This window comes from Narcine bancroftii, chromosome 1, assembly GCF_036971445.1.
Source record: "Narcine bancroftii isolate sNarBan1 chromosome 1, sNarBan1.hap1, whole genome shotgun sequence".
Lineage (NCBI taxonomy): Eukaryota > Metazoa > Chordata > Chondrichthyes > Torpediniformes > Narcinidae > Narcine > Narcine bancroftii.
In genome coordinates, this window is record NC_091469.1 from 324,872,310 (window position 1) to 324,894,019 (window position 21,710).

The window sequence follows — 21,710 nt, forward strand, 5'->3', positions numbered from 1 at the left end:
TCTGTGTGGGTCTAAACTTCAGCTTCCAACCATTTTAACTCCCCCAATCATTCCTACAACATGGCCTCATCAATTGCCAGGGTGTGGCCAAACATACCATATATTTTGAGTCTTGAAACCCTCAAAAATAGGGGGTCGACTTATACTCCAGATGTACTTCAGATATGTAGCAGCGGAGAGTTCTAAGGTGGATGTCAATTGCTATTTTCTTTCTTGTTAGGATGTTTCTCATTTCCATAAATGCAGTTCTTGCCATTGCTATTCTTGTTTTTACGTTGAATTTGCATTTGCCATCAGATGTTACCCATGATCCAAGGTACTTGAAGTTGTGAGCTTGTTTCAGGATTTCTACAATTTAGAATATCAGGTATCTTTGATGCTACCATTACTTTAGATTTCTTTTTGTTTCAGGTTAGGCCAAGTCTTTTGCTCTCTGTGTTGATGGTAGATACTAATTTCTGAAAACTTACTTCACTGTTTGCTATCAGAGCTGTATCATCTGCATAGTTTCAAGTACCTGGGATCATGGGTAACATCTGATGGCAAATCCAAAACCAGACATAAAAGCAAGAATATACTCTAAAACCTTTAAAAAAAAATGCTCGACGCCGATTTGGCGTATAAAAAAACCCCAACTACAATAAGTTTTCATTAAAACAACATTTTTATAGACAAACAAACACCAGATATACTTTTGAGACTTTAAATTCACCAAAAAGATTGATGTCGATTCGGCGTACAAGTCCATGGTGGAAGCACCTCCCCACCTCCAGCGCCTCCGCTCCCAGACACCTCCCCACCGCTCGGCGCCATTATAGCTACTCCTACCTGGGACCCTGATGTCACAGTCGCTGGTCCTGCCTGGTAGGCTGAGGTTCCTGCTCCCGCTGGGAACACAACATCACCGTTCCAGCTCCATGGGCTGTTGCCGCTGTGGCATGGTAGGCTGAGATTTTTTTTAAAAAACTTACTTAATTTACAGCTTTGTTACTTGCGAATGGGGTGTTTAAAAAAATTTTGGGTTGTTCCTGGGAGGACCAGACAGCCCGAAAAATGGGGGTAGACCTATATGCTGGATATTACATAAAACCATTAAAATGAGGCTAAAAAGGGGGTTGACCTACCTGCCAGTCGACTTATACGCTGAAGTATACAGTATAGGAATATCTGTCTTTTTTGTTATTGACATAAATAAAATCCTTTGCTGCCCCCTATTTCATTGAGTATAATCCCATTTGAATCCAAGAGGGGTGATGTTTTCCTCAAAGAAAGATGAAAGAAATCTGGCTTGTGCTGACAAATAATACTTTCTAAAATTCTATAGCCCAAGTCCTCCTATCTTACAATCCCACATGAACTTATCCAGCAATATTCTTGGCATCTTATTGTTCCATTGGAATTTCCTAATACTATCATTTAATAATTTAAAGACATTTTTCGACAAAGAAATAGGCAGCGATTGGAAAAGATATTGTGATCTTAGCGTCACTTTAATTTTGACACAGTTAACCCTTCCCTCCAAAGTAATCAGCAAGTCTTTCCAATTCTACTAATCCCTCTCTGTCTTCCCTAATATAATTTAATTAGTACATATTCTGTAAGTTATTGTCAGTCATTATTTCTAAGTATCTAATTCCATCTACTTTCCATTTAAATCGACTTCCCGTTTGAAATATTTCATAATCAAAGTTTGACAATGACATTTTCTCACTCTGATCCATATTAATTTTATAACTTAGAAACTCTTCCATATTTTTCTTGTAATTTATGCAAAGACTCAGCCGGGTCAGATAAATATAGCAACTAGGCTGATTTTATCTTCTTCTTGTCCAACTTTGAACCCTTTAATATCTAGATCTGCCAGCAGTTCAATTGCAAGGATAAAAAGCGCTGGGGACAGGGGACACCCCCGTCTACTCGATCTACTCAGAGGGAAAACCGCTGACATTTGACTCTTAGTTTTAATTTTGGCCTGTGGTTTATGATAGAGAATTTTTATCCAATTTATGAATATTCTACCTATTCCAAATTTCTCCAAAGTTTTAAATAAACAAGACCATTTTAAGTGGTTGAATGCCTTTTCCGCGTTAAGGGAGACTGTTATACTGCAATCTAACTTTGATTTAGCCATATGTATTATATTAAATAACGTACCCAGACTATTTGAAGAGTGTCTTCCTTTAACAAATCCCACCTGAACTGTGTGTATCAAATTGGGTAAATATTGTCCCAGTTTATTGGTTAACGCTTTCACCAGTATCTTATAATCAGCATTCAAAGGCGAGATAGGTCTGTTTGATTAAGTTTTTAAATGAGGGTCCTTGTTTCTTCCCTCCAGCAACACTGAAATAATAGCTGTTGAAAAAGAGTCCGAGAGAGTCTGAGTCTCCACTGCCCAGTCTACTGCATCCATTATAAGAGGAATCAACAGATCCTTAAATTATCTATAGAACTCAGGCAGGAATTTATCCTCCCCCAGACACCTATTAGCTTGCAGTGTTCAGAGCCTTCTTAATTTCTTCTCTTGGGGAAGAGGCATCTAACTCTGTCTGCTCTCTACCTCTAATTTCGGAAGCTCGACGCTCGCTAGGAGCTCGTCCATCTCATTATGATCTCTTAATAATTCTGATTTATATAGCTTTGTACAATATCTATAAATATCATTAATCTCGCTGGTTGTACATTAGAATGTCAGCTTCTGTTTTAATTCCATTTATCATCCTTGATGACTCCTCTGACTTCATTTGCCAGGACAAAACTTTATGTACTTGTTCTTCTAATTCATAATATTTTTGCTTAGTTTTAATATGTTTGTCATGTGTTATATCTCAATGTTTCATTCTCTGAAAGTCTGCATTTTTTTTGTAAACCCATCCTCTGATATTCTTTCTCCAGTTCTATTCACTCTTTCTCCAAACCATTGTTCTCTTTTAAGATTTTTTTTGTGTAAGAAATAATTTGTCCTCTCAGATAAGCTTTAAGTGAATCCCATATCAAAAAGCTGTTATCAATGGAAGGGAGATTTCTCTCACAAAATAGTTCTATCTGTATAACAAGCTTGCAGAAATCTGACCTTTTCAACAATGTGGCACTAAGACGCCATCTGTACACATTTTCTGGTTTTTCCACTATCGCAATAGTTAAGGTCTGATAATAGTCTCGCCAAGTATTCCATTTTTATCACTCTGCTTTTTAACTGTGCAGATATTAGAAATAAATCATGGGCCATTGAGTAGAACGAGTAGTCTTTAGCTGTGGGATTGAGCTGCCTCCAAATATCAATCAGATTTAAGTCTTTCATAAATGATAGCATCGCTTTGGCGGCTTTCACCCTCATTACCGTTCTCTCTGATTTATCCAATATCAGATCCAAGCAGAAATTAAAATCCACCCCCCCCACCAATATATTTTGTTTAACCTTTGCTGCTTTTGAAAAGATATCTTTCATAAAGGTTTCATCGCCACAATTTGGAGCGTAAATATTCATAAACGACCAAGATTCTGCGTAAATTTTACAATATGCCATTACAAACCTTCCAGCTTGGTCAATCGATATATCTTGTACTATTACCGATACATTTTTATTAATTAAAATTGCTACTCCTTTCACCTTTGTACCAAAAGACAACAATATTACTTGCCCCACCCATCCTCTTTTTAATTTAGCATGTTCCAATTTAGTAAGATGTGTTTCCTGCAAGAAAACTACATCTGCCTTTAGTTTTATTTATAAAATGTGCCAAGACCCTTTTCCTTTTCATTGTTCTGTTTAGCCCGTTAACATTTAGACTAATGAACTTTAATGTGCTATCGATAACAGTTTTTAAACAAATATTGTTCAGCAATAAGACCTTTTTGATTATTCAAGTAATACAGTGATCTTTCCCCTTTAACAAACATATATAGTGCCCCTGCTCTGATGGTGACGTAAACAGAAAATCCAGGAAGCCCATGAAAAAAGCCTGTGGGATCTTCCAAGAAAGAAGAACCCCCTCTCTTTAGCACCACTTTGCAAAACTGCTCCTCTCCCGGCACTATTATCCCCCTTAGACCAGAGTCTCCACCCTGCTACTATTTTTACCAAGTTCTCACACTTTTGTGAGCTCACTGTGCAAATTTCAAAAATATTTAACAATAAATACAAGACGGTTAAAAAAAAAAACACATTTTACTTGGTCCCATTGTTAACCTTCTTGTTTAATATCTTTAATCTTTTCATAATTTTTGGAGAAATTCTTCCACTTCTTTCTTAGTCTTGATAAAACGTTGATTACCATCCGTTACTTCGACTCTCAGAGTCATGCGATATATCACTGAATGTTTTATATTCTTTGACCACAGTTGTCTTTTTTAACATCAATAAACTCCTTCCTTGGCTTAATCAAAGTTGGGCTAAAGTCTTGAAAGAATAACACCTTTCCCCTTTCAATCCCAAGTGGGCCATTGGGTTGCTTGGAGTAATCAAATACTGATCCCAAAACCTCTTCCTGTTCCTGGTAACTCAAAAGACCAGCTGTAGTCGCTGCTCATCAGGGTCCGATGAGCCCTTTTGATTTGTAGTTTTCCGCTGAATATATTTTCTCCCAACACTCATGGGATCCAAGTTTCAAAGAAGCTCACCAGGTCTCTCCCTTCAGTCCCTTCCTTCAAACCAATAATCCGAACATATGATCGATCTTATCCAGCATAGTTTGTTTATCCAAGACTCATTTCTTTGTATCCTCTTCTAAAGCTTTCAGCTTTTCTGGAATTTTAACCAAGCCGTCTTCCACTTGGCCCATTCATTGCATTAAATCATCAATTGCCTCTTTAAATTCACTTATCTTCTCTGACATATCTCTCATTGCAGTTTTAACACCCGTAAAATGATTACATAAAGTCTGCATCTTATCCAGGTGTATATTCATGTCTCGCACCGACCCCACAGCACTGCCGGGTACAGTTGGTCACAAAGCCACTCTTGTGCCACTCCCTTTCGGGCTTTCATTTGACGTTCCTGACCAAGTCGGTATCTCTTCCAATTTTTTTTGCTGTCTTGGTTTCTTAGTGATAATTTTGTTCATTCAGAGAAAAAAAACTTAATTTTAATACTCTTCACGGAGAGCTCATTGAAGACACTACTATCTAGCTCCTTCCCATGGCCATGTCCCCCGAGATACCGCAATTTTTAGATGATTTTATTAGTCTCTACTTTCACTTTATTCCATGCTTTGAGCACAAAGTCTCGCAGCACGCATTGCCCTGCCTTTGGTGAATGTTTTTTCTGTACTAGACATCCATGTATTCCATTCTTCATGAACATGGTCTTCGAATGGCTTGTTCAAGCAGATATCGAGAGGTTACAATAGAGACATCAAACCACCTGGGATAACCACCATGTAAGTATTATGTAGCTCTAATCTACTTTTAGTGCTCTCAGTTGAGTGGCTACAAAACATATCCCCGGCCTGCAAATTCTGTTCCTTGGATAAGCCACCTGGCTGCCTGTTCCACACATTGTTGATCCATAGTTTTACATCATTTTCGTCCATTCATCCTTTTTCATGAAAATGTACAAAAATACCTGCTGGGAATTTCATTTCAGGTTTAAGTTTGCGCTTGAAGATTACCATGGGGTCTTTGTCCCGTTGGCCACGCACAATAACACCACGGTAAACCTGGTCCTTCCTTTCGTGGCCTGTACTTCTGGCTTGTACAGTTTTACCTCCTTTACACTGTTCTACTACCTATCATGTCAATATCATGGGGTTTTGTCCATGTTTCCAATATTTGCCAATGCACACTGGTAATTGTGTTGGTTATGTAAAATAAATTGGTGAAAACTTACAACTTTATGATCAAGATCTTTTGGTAGTTTTTGAGCAATTCTTGTTTCTTGTACTACCACATTTTTCCTGTTCATTAAATGGTTGCACTGTAGCTTCAAAATCTTTACTGCGTTCTGTGTGCGACTTTGCCCACTTCAGTGCAAAATCTTTTATTTTATTTCCTGTGACTATGTAGTAATCTTGCCTCTGTTCATTGCCATGAGGCAATGTGATTTTCCAACTCTGGCCAACAAGTGATTCCTCTTCTCATTGTACGTTGCCTTCTTGGTATTTTTCTTAAAGTCTCTTCTTTCTTTCCCCAAATCTCTTACCAACTTCCCATATATATCAAATATTCTTGCAGCAGCTGGATTTCTTGGCCATTTCTATTACTTTTAACTTAAAACTCGCTTCATACTTTCATCATTTTGCTGGAGCTTCCATAAAGCCATTAAAATGAGGCTGAAATTGGGGACATGACTTGTCTGCCGGTTGACTTGTACGCCAAAATATATGGTAATTTAATTTTTTTAAAAATGTAGACATGCAGCACAGTAACAGGACTTTTCGGCCCACAAGTTCATGCAGCTCAGTTACACCCAATTAACCTACACCCCAGTACTTTTTGAATGGCTGAGAGGAAACCAGATGACCCAGGGAAAACCCATGCAGACAATGGGGAGAAGGTACAAACTTCTTACAAACAGCGCGGGATTTGAACCCTGGTCCCGATCGCTGGCGCTGTAACAGCATTGCGCTAACCGTTACACTAACTGCTAAACTTGATAACATCATATTCCCCTCCGACAGCCTTAAACCTAACAGCATGAACAATGATTTTTCTAATTTTAGGTAACGCCCACCCTCGTGTAGTTCCATCTCTTTATCTTCTCCTCTAACCTTTCACCCCCTCCCTTCCTAATGTTTTCTCCCTCTACCTTTCATACCTTCTGTCCTATCACCTCTGGGCCCTATCAAGACTGCAGGGAAGGAGGTGTATATTACATATAGAAAGGTTTCAGACCCAAAACGTTGACTGACCATTTCTATGCATAGATACTGTCTGAGCTGCTGAGTTCCTCGAGCATCTGCAGCTTTTGACTTTTTCCCTGTTTTGAGACATGATTGTCATTTAATGGCTGCTTGCTGCAGCACAGGTACACGTTAAGGTGTGTGCGGAAAGGAGGCCAAGAAAGCCCACTCCAAATCCACCGGCTTATAATCAGACCAGTGGACCGAGTCTTGGGCCGATCTTCTCATTTGTTTCTACAGTAGGGTCTTTTGCATTCAAGGGTCCCCTCCCGCCTCGCCCCCCCCTCAATAAGCTATTTACTATTGTGTTGGTTTTCATTAGGTCTGAAAGAAAAAAAACTATCAAAGCCTTCCTTACTTGAGAACTGGTGCCAAAGGACCAAATGTTTCCTCCTTTGTGCAAAGCATATCTGTGGTGACATTAGAAAGGAGAGTTGGTTCAAAGAAGGTAGCTCCAAGTCTGTGTCTCTTCCCTCCTGTCAAGATGCAGGCACCACGAGACACTGCGTCATTTATCTGGTTCTCCACCTGCAAACAGAAAAAAAGGCGCGATTTAAAATTTTCAACCGTTCAATTCTCTCTGCGGCCTTTTTCCCATGTATCGTGACCTCCTGAGAGTTCCTCCCAGGAACAGCTTCCTTTATTCCCTTCTCCATCCATGGGGGCAAAGATTTCAGCTATATAGATAATTAATGAGTTCTCCATTCCACTCCCCCCCACCAACCCCATGACACTCAAAATGCCCCTTTTCCCAATACTCTTTAAAAACAACATCTTTTCTGAAGGTTTGCCTGATTAGCTGCTACTGTGACTTGAGGTCAAACTTCTGTTTTGAAATGTTCTACTGAAGTACCGTAAGACATTCTGTTAAATGCATTACAAACTACAATGTAGAAATAGCACAGTATTGATGGGATTTTGTTAAAATTATTAACAAATACTTTTGCAGATCTTTACATCAAAAAACTTGAAATATATATATTTAATTCAATATCCGAATCAAAATTTATTGTTGTGAACAAGTCACGAAATTCGTTGCTTTGTGACAGCATCCCAGTGCAAACATTCATATAAACCACCATAAAAAAAAAGTCCATAAAAAAAATCAAAGTGAGGCAGTGTCTGTGGTTCATTGATTATTCAGGAATCTGATGGCAGCGGGAAAGAAGCTGCCTTTGTGCTGCTGAGTCCTCGTCTTTAGGTTCCTGTACCTTTTTCGCCCGATGGTAGCAGAGTGAAGAGGGCATGGGCTGGGCGGTGGGGGGGTCCTTGAGGATAGAGGCTGCTTTCTTGAGACACCACCTCTTGCAGATGTCCCCGATGGAGTGAAGACTGGTGCACATGATATCGCAGGCCGAGTCAACAACCCTCTGGGGATTTTTTTTCTTGTCCTAAGCATTGGTACTTCCGTACCAATGATGCTCTCCGCGGTACACCTGTAGAAGTTTTTGGGTCTTCGGTGATATACCGAATCTCCTCAAACACCTCACAAAGTATAGCCTGCTGGCGAGCCTTTCTCGTGATTGCACCAACATGGAAGTAATATGATTGAAAGCACGGTGTGCGTTACCTTTTCCACTGCTCTTTCATTGATTAGGGGGCCTTGTGTGGTCTGTTCGTCAAATCCATTTCCAACGTGCAAATCTCTATGCATTGCCTTCACCATCTTCTCCACAAAGGCATCATGGATTCCCTCCTGCACCAGGAACTGATTTGTGCACACACAGGTCTGCATTTGGAAAGCAAACGTAACAAAATATTTAAACACTGTGCATGCAGCATTCCAGGTCACTCTGAATGATGCAGAAGTAGGGTTGTTACTGGGAAAAAAAAACAAATTGCTCCCCTATCCCTCTGCCTCCTTTCCTCCAAGTTCTCCACTCTCTTCCCTCTCCATTCACAGAGCTGTCCCTCCTCCCCATTTGCCGTTGTGCCCTCCCTCCCTCCCATATCCACCTATTACCGCTTGCCTGTGGGTGGGACCGTGCTCCTCCCCCACCATTCTGTTTGGGTACCTGCCGACATTTTGTTCATACCTTGATAAAGGGCTCAAGCCTGAAACCTTGGTTCTGTATCTTTATCCTTGCTATATAAAGTACACTGTTTGACCAGCTGAGTTTCTCCAGCACTGTGTTTTTATTTCGTCTGCAGACTTTCATCTTTTACTCCTCTCACCTCAATTGTTCCGGTTGGCACTGTTATATACTGCTACTTTCTTCCCATCAAAAGCAATGGGAGACTACGGGAAATGATAAATCACACTGAATTTACAACATGGACGCACCTAGCTATTTTCCTTGCAGGCTTTTTCCCAATTAGCATACTCTTCAATCCCCTTTTTCTCGCATTTGTATGGCCTCAAATGTATCTTTGTTTCAGCTGTAGTATCTTCCACTCTGATTTTGAGGGTTTGGAGACAGCTGAGGCTTGAAGTGGGAATTGCGGACTCTTTCACAGAAGCAGAAGGGGCACATTGCTGAGTAGCTTGTGGGTGCTACATTCGACATGTGGGCGCTCTGGATTACTGAATCCAAGGTACTCGGTGCTTTTTTAAATGCCCCAGCTCCACATTGGGTGCTCGTGCGCTGGGGATTTTGAGGAGTAGGCCAAAATGTTGCCATTTTTCTGGTGGGGACTGATTATCCCTGATCCTTCTCATATGTTTCCCCTGCCCCTCCCAGTAATCTCTTACAGTGAGCGCGCTCGTAATACAACACTTGCGTGTACGGTGCATCACCACTATTTACGACAGCAAGTTCCACATTCTAACAACACGCCAGGTAAAATGGTTTTTCATTAATCCATATTGGGAGATTTACTTTTCATTTTACTCTATTTGTGGAAACATCCTCTTAGCTTATACTTTATGAATGTTTCAGAGAGGGGTGCGTGGAAAGGAATGAAATATTGGTGTCAAACAGTGGCATAAAGCAGTGACCCAACTCTCTCACCCACAAGTCAAGTATTGACATGGAAATACCCCTCAAAGTTTGAATAGTGTACTTTATATATCAAAGATAAAGATACATAACCAACATTTCGGGCTTCGTGTTTCACTCAAAGGTTGAATGCCACATTTTGAGGACGTGAATTCTGCACAATTTAAATTCCAGTAAAATTCCTTTGTCGTACAATCTGATAGATTTCAAGGTACCGTCGTGGATCGTGCCTTGAAATGAACTTTCTAAAATGTGAACAATTTGAATTTAGCAAAGCAAGATCCATTTACACTTGCTAATCAGTAAAAACGACCCCAAAGATAAAAACCCAATTTTCAAAGCGGCCGTTCTCTGAGACATCACCTCTCTGGCATCTGCTCACCTGTCCACTGTTTCGGAACTTAGAAGCGATGGCACCAGCTACAGCTCGATCCAAGTCAGCACTGTCAAAAACGATGAAGGGAGCTAGCCCTCCCAGCTCCATTGAAGCTTTCTTCACAGTGCCACAGGCATGACGTAGCAGGATCTGAAAGGTTCAGTGACAACCTGTCAAAAATCTGCTTGTGATCATTCACTTCACGTCTGTCCAATTAGGTGTTTGCTTTTTGATCCATTCTATCACCTGCAGAGAGGAATTGCCTTCCACAACTGATCACTGAACAGCTCTCGCATAATCTTTTCACTTCTTACTGGTTTGTTTTTCATCGCTTTCTCAATACCATTATTATTAATGAACCCTACGATGGGTGGCAATACATTCTCTGAATAAGTTAGTCAGTCAAACTAACATCAAATATGCCAAAAAAAGGTCCACTTTTAAAGCTCTTTTTGAGCTTGTTCCAATTACACTGGACAACGATTTTGCTTCCTAAACACTTATGAGTGTATTTTATGGATTTTGGGCAGCTGATCACAAAAATCACCTTAAAAGTTTTCCTTTCACGTACCGTTTTTTAGATATAACCTATTTTTATGATTTCCTGTCATATTCTAAGTCTACTTTAAGCATACAAAGCCACAAGGGGCAACATGTCATTGAAAATTCATTTTCTGCATTTTCTTCCCTCCTGATCTTGGTGCAGTCAGCGATGAACAGCAAGACATTACTACCAAGTAAAAGTGGCATCAGGGCAACTGGAATCCATCAACACTGGCCAACACGGGGGCGTGGCAAGATGGCGTAAGGATCAGACGTGCCTTCCAGTCCTCTCCTGACTCTATCTTATTGTTTTGTCTAGAAATGCCCGTTAAAATGATTTAAAAGTTTAGATAACTTCAGTGCTGTTAATTTAACTTCTGATGGTACAATTGGTGAAAAAGAGTAAAAAAAAAACGACAACAGATCATCAAAAAACTACATTTTCCAAAAGTTCAAGTTTTGGAGCCTACCTGTAGAAAAGACACCGGGACTCAGCGTGAAATGGATCCCAGGAGAGAGGTACAGTGTTCGGATGCAGAGCTCTATGTTACATCGGTAGAGCCCCCTAAAGAGGGCGCCAAACAGCCTTTAGAACAAAGAGTTACTCAGGTTCGCACATGCGCAGTAGCATCTGACGGCAATGTTATGAATGAACCACTTGTAGTATCATCAGCTGAAGTGTTACCAGCTGAAACACCGGCTGGGGAAAGGCATCTGTCAATTGTAGCGGTGGCGCTGCAAACTGCACCTCTTGAGATAGAAGAACCTATACAACTTGATGTACTGGGAGAACTTAATACATTATGGACTGGGGAAAACCCCGGCCAGCGTCCTCCAGTCACTACTGGAGAGGCTGTGGCTGGGGTTTCCACACGCAGTCATACTACAAGGAAGGCAACCAGAATGAAGGAAGGAACAGAAGATCCTTTGGTTATGCAGAAGAAGCAGTAATCTCTTGAGCCAGAATCTCTTCCAATTGAAAAGATTCTTGTGAATCTTGAATCTAAGTTATCTTATACAATGCAGGGATTATCCAACATTATGACTGAACTTGGTACTAGGTTTAATACCCTGGTGAAAATACATTAACAACAGATGGCTGAGTTTGGAGCTTTTAAGCTTGAAGTGAGAGATAAATTTAATTCGTGTGAAGAAGATATAGACGAAATACGGGATCAAGTTCTTGATGTGACCAAAATGGTTGAAGACTTACAAACTCAAAATAAAAAATTTGGTGAAAAAGATTGATTATTTGGAAAACCAATCCAGACGGAACAATATAAAGATTATTGGTTTGTCGGAAGGTATGGAGGGACCAGACCCAAGAAAATTTTTTTACTGAATGGATTCCGCAGGTGCTGGGTCAAGAACATTTCCCAGAAGGTATAATACTGGAACGTGCTCACAGAGCTTTGCGTAGAAGACCTATTTCAGGTCAAAGTCCAAGACCTGTTTTGGTTCGTTGCTTGAATTATTATGACAGAGAAATAATTTTACGAGTGGCTATTAGAAATGCACAACAGAGAAAATCACCCTTGATGATTCAAAATAATCGAGTTTTCTTCTATGCGGATTTGAGTCAAGAGGTTATGTTCCAACGATGGGAATTCAACCCTGCTAAAGAGTTGTTGTGGAAGAAAGGTTATAAGGCAACCTTTAGATATCCAGCTGTTTTGAAGGTTTTTCAAGATGGTTACCAACCAAAGTTCTTTGATTCTCCAAAGGAAGCTATAGCATTTGCTCAAGAGCTGCCAATCACTCAGTTTCAACAGAGATATAGTCTTCCGCGATCTCCAAGGAGACAAGAGATGGAAGAAAAGAGCCGTGCTCCAAGAAGGAATGGTCGTAATGGTGACTCGGCAGTTGGAGTTGATTAAAAGAAGAGTTGTCCTTTTTTTTTCTAATGCTTTTTTTCCAAAAAAAAAGAGATATTAAATAATGATGATGTTAGTTTACGATGAAGTGAGAGTTGGGGGAGAGAACTGGATAGGCACTATTTTCTGAAAGTCATCTGCTACGTGTGAGTTATCTCACACCCATTTTTTTTGGGGAGTTACCGCATTGCGCGGTTTAGACGGGAAGGGGTATTTTTAACCTCCTACCCGTTTTTTTTCTTTTTTTTTGTATTATTAGATTAAAGAGTGAAGGGGTTTTTTTTTGTTTAAATAATTTAAAAAAAATTTTTTTCTCTTTCTTTTTTTTGATCGTATTAAGAGAGGGTAAGGGGGTAAGAGTTGGGGTTTTTTTTTCTAACTATTGTAAGACATGTCGAAATTTAAATTTGCTTCTCTTAATGTTCAGGGTTTGAATAATCCTATAAAGTGTAAGAAAGTACTTGCTTATTTAAAAAAATTTAAAGTAGATGTGGCCTTTTTACAGGAAACTCATTTGACAGATAAAGAACATTTGAAACTTAAGCAGGACTGGGTTAGACAAGTCTTCTATTCTTCATTTAATTCAAAGGCAAAAGGAGTTGCGGTTTTGGTACATAAGAATTTACCGTTTCAATTGCAAGACGAGGAGAAAAATGGAGGAAGACTACTCAAGTTGAATTGTATGATCTCTAATGAAGCCTGGACTTTGATTGATGTTTATGCTCCAAATGTTGAAGATACTGCTTTTATTACAGAAATATCTTTATTATTGGGACAAGTTAATTCCAATGTGATGATTGGGGGGGATTTAAATATGGTATTAGAACCGTTATTGGATAAGTATCCAAATGTAATTAAGAAATCTAAGATGGCGATACATATGGCTAATATGATGAAAGATTTGAATTTAGTTGATATTTGGCGTAGATTTAATCCTACACAGAAAGACTTTTCTTTTTATTCTTCTCGACATAATTCTTTTTCAAGACTTGATTTTTTTAAAATTTCGGCACATTTACAGGATAAGGTTATATCTGTGGATTATAAGGCAAGGTTAGTCTCGGATCATTTATTGTTATTACTAGAATATCAAAGTTCTCAAGTTACACAACATACTTTAAGATGGAGATTTAATACTATGTTACTATAAAAGCCAGAATTTATTGTTTATTTGAGAAAACAAATTGAGGATTTCATTGCTAATAATGTTCACTCTGTTTCTGATCAGTTTGTTTTGTGGGACGCAATGAAAGCTTTTTTACGAGGTCAAATTATCAGTTATGCATCCAAACTGAAGAAAGAGAGAGTTAGAGAAACTGAGGATTTGGAGAAGAAAATAACAATCTGTGAAAAAGAATTTCAAAAGAAAGCTACTGAATTCCAAAAGATCCAATTAACTAATTTAAAGTTGAAGTATAATAAGTTACAGTCATATCGATTTGAATGTCTGTTGAATCGTTCAAAAAATAAATTTTATGAATGGGGTGAGAAAGCTCATAAAGTATTAGCTTGGCAATTAAAAAAAGAACAGTTATCTAGGATTATACCAGCTATTAGAAATAAATCGGGTATTACTTTTAGTCAAAAAGAAATTAACGATGAATTTTGTAATTTTTTACAAAAAACTTTATTTGACTGAATGTAAAGAGATAAAAGAAGATGCAATAGACTCTTCTTTGAAAAATATTAATTTACCAGTTATCTCAAGAAGACAGACAAGAGTTAGATAAACCTTTTACGGATAGTGAAATTGAAATGGCTATAAAAGATATGCCAAATAGAAAAGCGCCTGGTGGAGATGGTTTTTCTATTGAGTTTTACAAGACTTTTTATGTTGATATATCTTCCTTATTTAAGAATGTAATACAACAACTTTATGATACTTTTCAATTACCTGAGTCCTGTTCTAATGCTATAATTACAGTTATACCAAAAAAAGATAAAGATCCCTTACAGGTAGCTTCTTATCGTCCTATATCTTTGTTAAATGTAGACAATAAAATAGTGGCTAAAGTTATGGCTAATAGGTTGGCTCAGTATTTACCAAAGATAATACATCATGATCAAACAGGTTTTATAAAAAATAGGTATGCTTCGGATAATATTCTACGATTAATTACTTTGATAAATAGATCTAAATCTCAGAAGAATTATCCAATGGTGGTTTCATTGGATGCAGAAAAGGCATTCGATAGAGTAGAATGGAAGTTTTTATTTAAAGTACTTGAAAAGTTTTCGTTTGGTCTCTCATTTATTGGTATGATTAGGGCTCTGTATAATGGTCCGAAAGCTAGAGTTGTTACTAATGGTTTGCTTTCAGAATCCTTTAATTTAACAAGATCTACTAGACAAGGATGTCCATTATTACCCGCCTTGTTTGCTTTAGTTATTGAACTTCTAGCACAATTAATACGTCAGAATGATAGTATCAAAGGTATGAGAGTCTTCAATTAAGATTATAAAATAAATTTATTTGCGGATGATGTTTTACTGTATTTGGTGGATCCTGATGTTTCTCTGCCAGCACTTCAAGATTCCTTAGAGATTTATGGTCAATTATCTGGTTATAAGGTTAATTGGACTAAAAGTGAAATTTTATCAATTAGTAAAGATGATTATTCAATGTTTAGAAATATTATGAATTTGAAGTGGACGAAACAAATTAAATATTTGGGAATTAATGTTAATACTGACTACCAAAATTTATATTCACTTAATTATCTTCCTTTAATGAAGAAGATTAAGGCAGATTTAGTTAAATGGAAAGATTTACTTTTGAGTTTATTAGGAAGAATTAATACTATAAAAATGAATATTTTTCCTCGTATACAATATTTATTTCAATCAATTCCTTGTTGCTTACAAAAAAGATTTTTTAAGGATTTATATAAAGTAATTAGGGATTTTTTGTGGAAAGGAAAATTTCCTAGGGTGGCGTTGAAAAAATTGATGTGGGATTTTCAATTTGGAGGGTTACGGCTACCTAACTTTCAATTTTATTATGAAGCAGCTCAATTTAGATTTCTTAGCGCATTAATGGCCACACAAGATATGCCTAGTTGGGCACAGATAGAATTGGCAGTTATTTCTGAAAAATTTTCGAATGAATTTTTATTTCGATGGAATAAAAATTTGTTACGAACTTATGATGTACCAATATTGAAACATTTAATGAATTTATGGACAAGTAAATTACATAAAATGGGATTGAAAAATAAGTGGTCGGGAAGATTACCATTATATAATAATCAACTTGTTCCTTTCACGGTATCTAATACTATTTTGAAACAATGGGAGGAGAAAGGAATACATAATTTATCTGACTGTTTTTTAGAAAGTCATTTTTGTTCTTTTGTAGAATTGCAAAAGAGATTTGATATAAGTGGTTATTCTATATTTGTGTATTATCAGTTAAGATCTTTTGTAAAACAGGTATGCGGTGGTCAAATGAATTTACTGTCTGAAACTGATTTTGAGCTCTCATTTCCAAAAAAGGGTTATATATCAGGTTTGTATCATATTTTGTTGGAAAGTGAAAGTAAAATAGATTGGGATAAAGATAAAATGAAATGGGAAAAAGATTTAAGTTTAACAATAACTGAAGAAGATTGGTCTGAAATCTGCTGTAATAGTGTTCGAAAATTGATTAATGCTAGATTGGCGATGATTAATTATAGTTTTATACATCAATTATATTTAACACCTGAAAAATTAAAAAAATTTGGTTTTAGTAAGTCAGATCTTTGTTTTCATTGTGATCAGGTTTCTGGTACTATTTTACATGCTGTTTGGTTGTGTGATCGGTTACAACAATTTTGGAAAGGTATTCAATCTGTATTTAATAATCTATATAATCTTCATATTGTATTAGACCCTGATATATTTTTATTAGGGAATATGCAACTGTTGATTGACTTAGAATTAGATAATTACCAGATCTCTTTTATTTACTTAGCGCTGGCAGTGGCCAAGAAATGTATAGCGATTACGTGGAAGAATAGAAATGTATTGTCTTTAGATAGGTGGTATTCAGAGATGAAGTTTTGTTTGGTTATGGAAAGAATATCTTTTTCTATACAAGATAAGATGTCTTTTTATGAGTTAAAGTGGACCCCATTTATTGATTATATACAATTTAAATAAGTTTGAATTAATCATTTTGTTTTCTTTAAAAAACTTTTTTATATATTTTTTCTATATATATTTTTTCTTTTTTTTAGTTTTTTTATTATTAGTTGTTTTTTTTTCATTTAAGTTCTTTTTGTTTTTGTTTTTTCATATATATTCTTATATAATAAAAAAAATTTTGATTAATAATTAATACTTAATTAATATTTTTTTGGTTTTTTTTATATATATCGATCTTTTTTTAAGATATATATTTTTTATTTTTTTTATTATACTAATAGTATTAATTCTTCACTCTTTATCATGGGGGTGGTTTAGGGGTTAAAAATAGTTTTTTTTTAGTCAGTTTTTAGTTGTTAGGGGGAGATGCCGAGATTGGTATTGTATTAACGATGTTACTTTGTACTTGTATTACTTTATTTTGTATTTTTTCTGTACGTGAATTACTTACTTTCTTCATATGTTAAAATTAATAAATAAAGTTTCGAAAAAATAAAACACTGGCCAACACTAACAATGAGAGGCATCAGATGCTGAGTACAATTGAAAATTAGCAGCAAAACATTTTTAGGCCAGTTGAACTCACGCAACGTGTCAGCATCATGATGCGATTAAACATACTAAATACAATAAAAGTTCATTTAATGTTTCTCCAACTTCCTATCTGATACAGTAAGTGTGAAATTGTCTTTGTGTTGTTACAGAGTTCTGTGTTGTGTATTGGCCTATGTGTTGTGTGGTTTTATGTTAAAAAGTGACAGTTTGCCTTAGAGAGCCAAGGTGAAGGTGGACTGCTGTGAGAGTGGGAGACGGACTGAGCAGGTGCAGAAAATGATCTAAAAAATTTCTGGACTTGGACGATAAACCACCACTGGGGGTGCTGTGGAGTGGAAGAAGGCCCAGAGCATGAGTCATGGTCTGGAAGACAGTTTAGAATGTTGGGATTTCAAAAAGGATGAACATTTCGAAGGCAGCCAGAAGGATCCAGACCAAGCCATTGTTCCTCTCTCTGCAAGCAACACAAGATAACTTCTAATTTTGTGCTCTCTCTCTCTCTCAAAGATCTTTTGGCTTCAGTTTACCAAACAAACTGAATTTTGTTTATGATCCTTGCTTCGGTTGAGATTGAAGTTTTGTGAGTCTTGTGTGTTTTGTGTTTGTTTTGCTTTGTGTCTAAGTTTTTCTGTGGGCTGGTTGGAAATATAACTTAGATTTTAATTACATATGTTATATTTAGGCTGGGGAATTTATTAGTTTTACACTGTTATAGAAATTTGCATAGTAACCATTGTTATAAAAGGGGGGTTTTGAATTAAAGTTTGAAGGTGAATTTTTTGTTAATAAAATAATTGTTCATCTTTAGCCCTGTGTGATATGCCTTCTTTGTGGTTGCTGGTTTGATCTTGCAACAGTGTTTACTTGAAGTTGTCCATCATAATCTTAAATTATTTTTTTTAAATTTAGACACATACCACGTTAACAGGTGGTATGAGCCCAGAGGACCCCAAAACCTAGCAGCAATAGATATTCACCAAGACAAATGGTTACTTAAACAAAAGTTGCTTTTAATTATCTTTAAACATGAAGATGGAATCAAACTTTAACTTATCTCTATTAATGTACTTAACCTAACTTAACCCCCTTCTAATTCTAAGTGCACGTGTATGTAATATGTGTGTAAGTTCAGAAAAGTTCTTTGGTTCACAGTCCAATCTCTTTTCTCATTCCTCCAAGTTCACTGGTTGCAGGAAATTCTTATATTGTGCACAGAATTTAACATTTATAAAGTTCACCAGGCTTTGGTGCATGAAAGGTAAATGTCTCTCTCTCTCTCTCTGAGAGAAAGCCTGTTTGACTCTCTCTGCTTGCAAAACAACATGACCTTCTTACAATAGCAAGCTCTCCTCCAGACAATATGCGGCCCTAACAAGCTCTTTCATCTGTTACCTTTTGTAAACAACAATCCATTAGTGAAGTCTCTCGAGCACCCTTCAAAGCTCTTGCAAAAGCTGTGGAGCCGATATGTCTAGCATGGGGCAGAGCTCCAGTGTTTCAAATAAGATCTGTTTTAAAGTGTTTGTATGTGACCTACTCTAACAAACCTTTCCCAATTTATCTCCCAAAAACATATCTATATACAATCCAATTACAAGATCTTCAAACATTTATTGAAAAATTGCAGCATTTTTTTGAATATTTTTGATTTTTTTCAAAAAGATACAATAAAATCTTCAATATTGCAATATATTAAACTTTTTCTTACCAACAACAACAAAAACATCCCTCCCTCCCTCTTTCCATATATACAAATCAGCACATGGTCAGGGCTTACAAATCTTTAAAATATATAAAATACAGTTGGGGGAAATCATTTTTGGGTATCATTTATATTCCTTTTTATTACTGTCTTTGGGTTCCTTTGTGGCCCAGGTATGGCTGCCAGATCTTTACAAAAGTGTTATATTTATTCTTCAAGTTATATGTGATTTTTTTTTTCCCCCGTAGGTCTGCAGCAGTTCATTTCCACAGTCCATTGTGCTATAAGTAGAGCTTTTGGGCTTCCAAATGATCACGATACACTTTTTGCAACAAGCCAGTGCTATTTTTATAAATGAGATTTGATATTTATTCAATTTTTTGCTTATTTCCATGAAATTATCTAATAGATACAGCTCTGGGTCACCTGTGAAGGCCACTCCTGTTATCCTGGCTAATTTTTCTGTGATTTCTTGCCAAAATGGCCTCACCTTCACACACAACCACGTAGCATGTAGAAAGTTCCTGTCTCAGTTCCACATCTGAAACACATCTCTGAGATTTCTGCTTTTGATCTGTGTAACTTTTGTGGGGTAAGATATAATTGGTGTAAAATAATTATATTGAACCAATCCATATCTTGTTTTTATAATTGATGTCATGCTGTCCTTACACCAGTCTGACCAGCTTCTTTCTGAAATCACCACCCCCAAGTCAGGCTTCCATCCTTCCCTTGACCTCTGCAACCCTGGTTTTGCACTTTCACTCTAGAAAGCACAGTACATTTTTGTTATAAATTTGGGTGTATTCCACATCCAGACCATTCGTTCCTTTTCACTAATTTTAGGTGGGGTCATTCTCTTAAGAATGATCTGAGCTGCAGATAAAAAAGGTGGTCCCATTGGCCACTCCATATTTGTGTCTTAGCTGTTCAAAAGACATAAGAGTTCCTTCCGTATAGCAGTCTTTAATATATCTTATGCCTTTGTCATACAACAAATTTAATATTCTATTGCCTAGACAATAGGCAATAACATTTTTTAAACAATGGTGCTTTTGTTGATATTCCTACTCTTTTTCCCTATACATTCATTAATTTCTTGCCACATTCCAATCATATGTATTAGTATGGGATTATCTCTTTTTTTTCCCTCGAGATTCTACACTCCATTTTAGATAAAATCCTTTATTTCCCCCTTCCCCATTGAGTGCATTCCCATCTGAATGTAAGGTGGGGGGTGGGGGAGCTGTTTTCCACAAAGAAGGCTGCGAGAAATCTAGCCTGTGCAGCTCAGTGGTATTTTTTTTTAAATCTGGAAGTCTAAGTCCCGTAGTCCCATGTCAGTTTTTCCAGTGCGATTCTTGTGGAAAAATTGCAGCATTTTAATCCTATGTATTTCTGATACCAATTCTTGCACTAAAACTAAATCCATGGTGTAGGAACATAACTGAGCAACTCCAAAAGATCTTTCCTCACAGGTAAGATAATAATCAACGTAACAAGATACATCAGCTACAAGTCACTCTACCATAAGGCACCAAAGCACTCACCTTTCCAGTAGCCGTGGAACCAGTGAAGGAAATCGCAGCCACAAGAGGATCGGTGCAAAGCACTTCTCCTACAGCAGGTGTGTTGGACTTGGAGGAAGGAATCACATTGAAAACTCCTGCAGGGATTCCAGCCTCATCTGCCAGCTGCCAAGATAGGACATTTTATTGCGTTTAACATTTAAGAAATCCTCATCTTTGAAATGTTGTGAATCTTCTCACATTTGTAACTGATGATTACGAACAATAAACTTAGTACTTAATATGGTTGGAGTAGCAGATAGTGCAATGCTGTTACAACACCAATGGCATGGGTTCAATTCCGCCGCTGTCTGTGAGGTACATTTTCCCCGTGACCGTGTAGGTTTTCCCTGGCTGCCTCTGGTTTCTTCCAACATTACAAACACATACAGGATTAGGCAATTCATTGGTCTCATGGGTGTATATGGGGGTGCGGGCTTGTGGGCCGGAATGGACTGCAACCGTGCTGCATCTCTATAAACTTACTTTGCCCAGGTATCCTAAAAATAATCCATTCATCCTAGGTGATCCAATTCTATGTTGTTTTCTCCCCCACACAAATATTTGATCATTCACTTTTTGTCCAAGAAAAACATTGGCATTATTGTGCTAAGAAACCTGCACCCAACTCCAAAAAGGCAAGGTGAAGGAAGTCTTATGAACAAGCATGAAGAGAATGCACCACATTCAATGACCATTTTATTTATCAGTGTGGAGTTACTAAGTGAAGATGTGCATCCTCAACCTGCAGAGGATTTATCAGGAGAATTTGGAGATAACTGGAATTGGGTTTAATTTAATTTTATAGAGGTATACAAATTTATGTTGGGGATAGATGGAGTAGATGCAAGCAGGCTTTTTCCACTGAGGGAAGGTGAGATACAAACCAGTGGACATGGGTTAAGGGTGAAAGGGGTAAAGATTAAGGGTAACATGAGAGGGAACTTCTTCACACAGAGAGTGGTGGAAGTGTGGAACGAGCTACCTACTGAGGTGGTGAATGCAGGCTCAATATTAATAGAGAAGAAAAACCCAGACAGGTGCATGGGTGGGATGGGTTTGGACTGGGTCAGTATGGTCAGTGGGACGAGGCAGAATAATGATTCGGCACAGACTGGAGGGACCAAGAGGCCTGTTTTCTGCGCTGTAGTGATCTATGGGTTCTGTGAAGGTTTGGTTAGGTACT

At 37.4% G+C, this 21,710-nt stretch overlaps 1 protein-coding gene across 3 annotated transcripts in view; it reads right to left on the bottom strand.

Annotated features, from left to right (window-relative positions):
• Positions 1–21,710, bottom strand: part of aldh5a1 (aldehyde dehydrogenase 5 family, member A1 (succinate-semialdehyde dehydrogenase)) — a 61,304-nt gene that overhangs the window by 2,425 nt on the left and 37,169 nt on the right. For all 3 annotated transcript variants that reach the window (XM_069907697.1, XM_069907691.1, XM_069907687.1), the window contains 4 exons: positions 20,507–20,650; positions 10,161–10,304; positions 8,410–8,568; positions 7,198–7,367 (listed from right to left, as the gene is read on the bottom strand). In XM_069907697.1, coding sequence (XP_069763798.1) covers positions 7,198–7,367; positions 8,410–8,568; positions 10,161–10,304; positions 20,507–20,650 — 617 coding nt within the window. The remainder of the gene's footprint in view (positions 1–7,197; positions 7,368–8,409; positions 8,569–10,160; positions 10,305–20,506; positions 20,651–21,710) is intronic.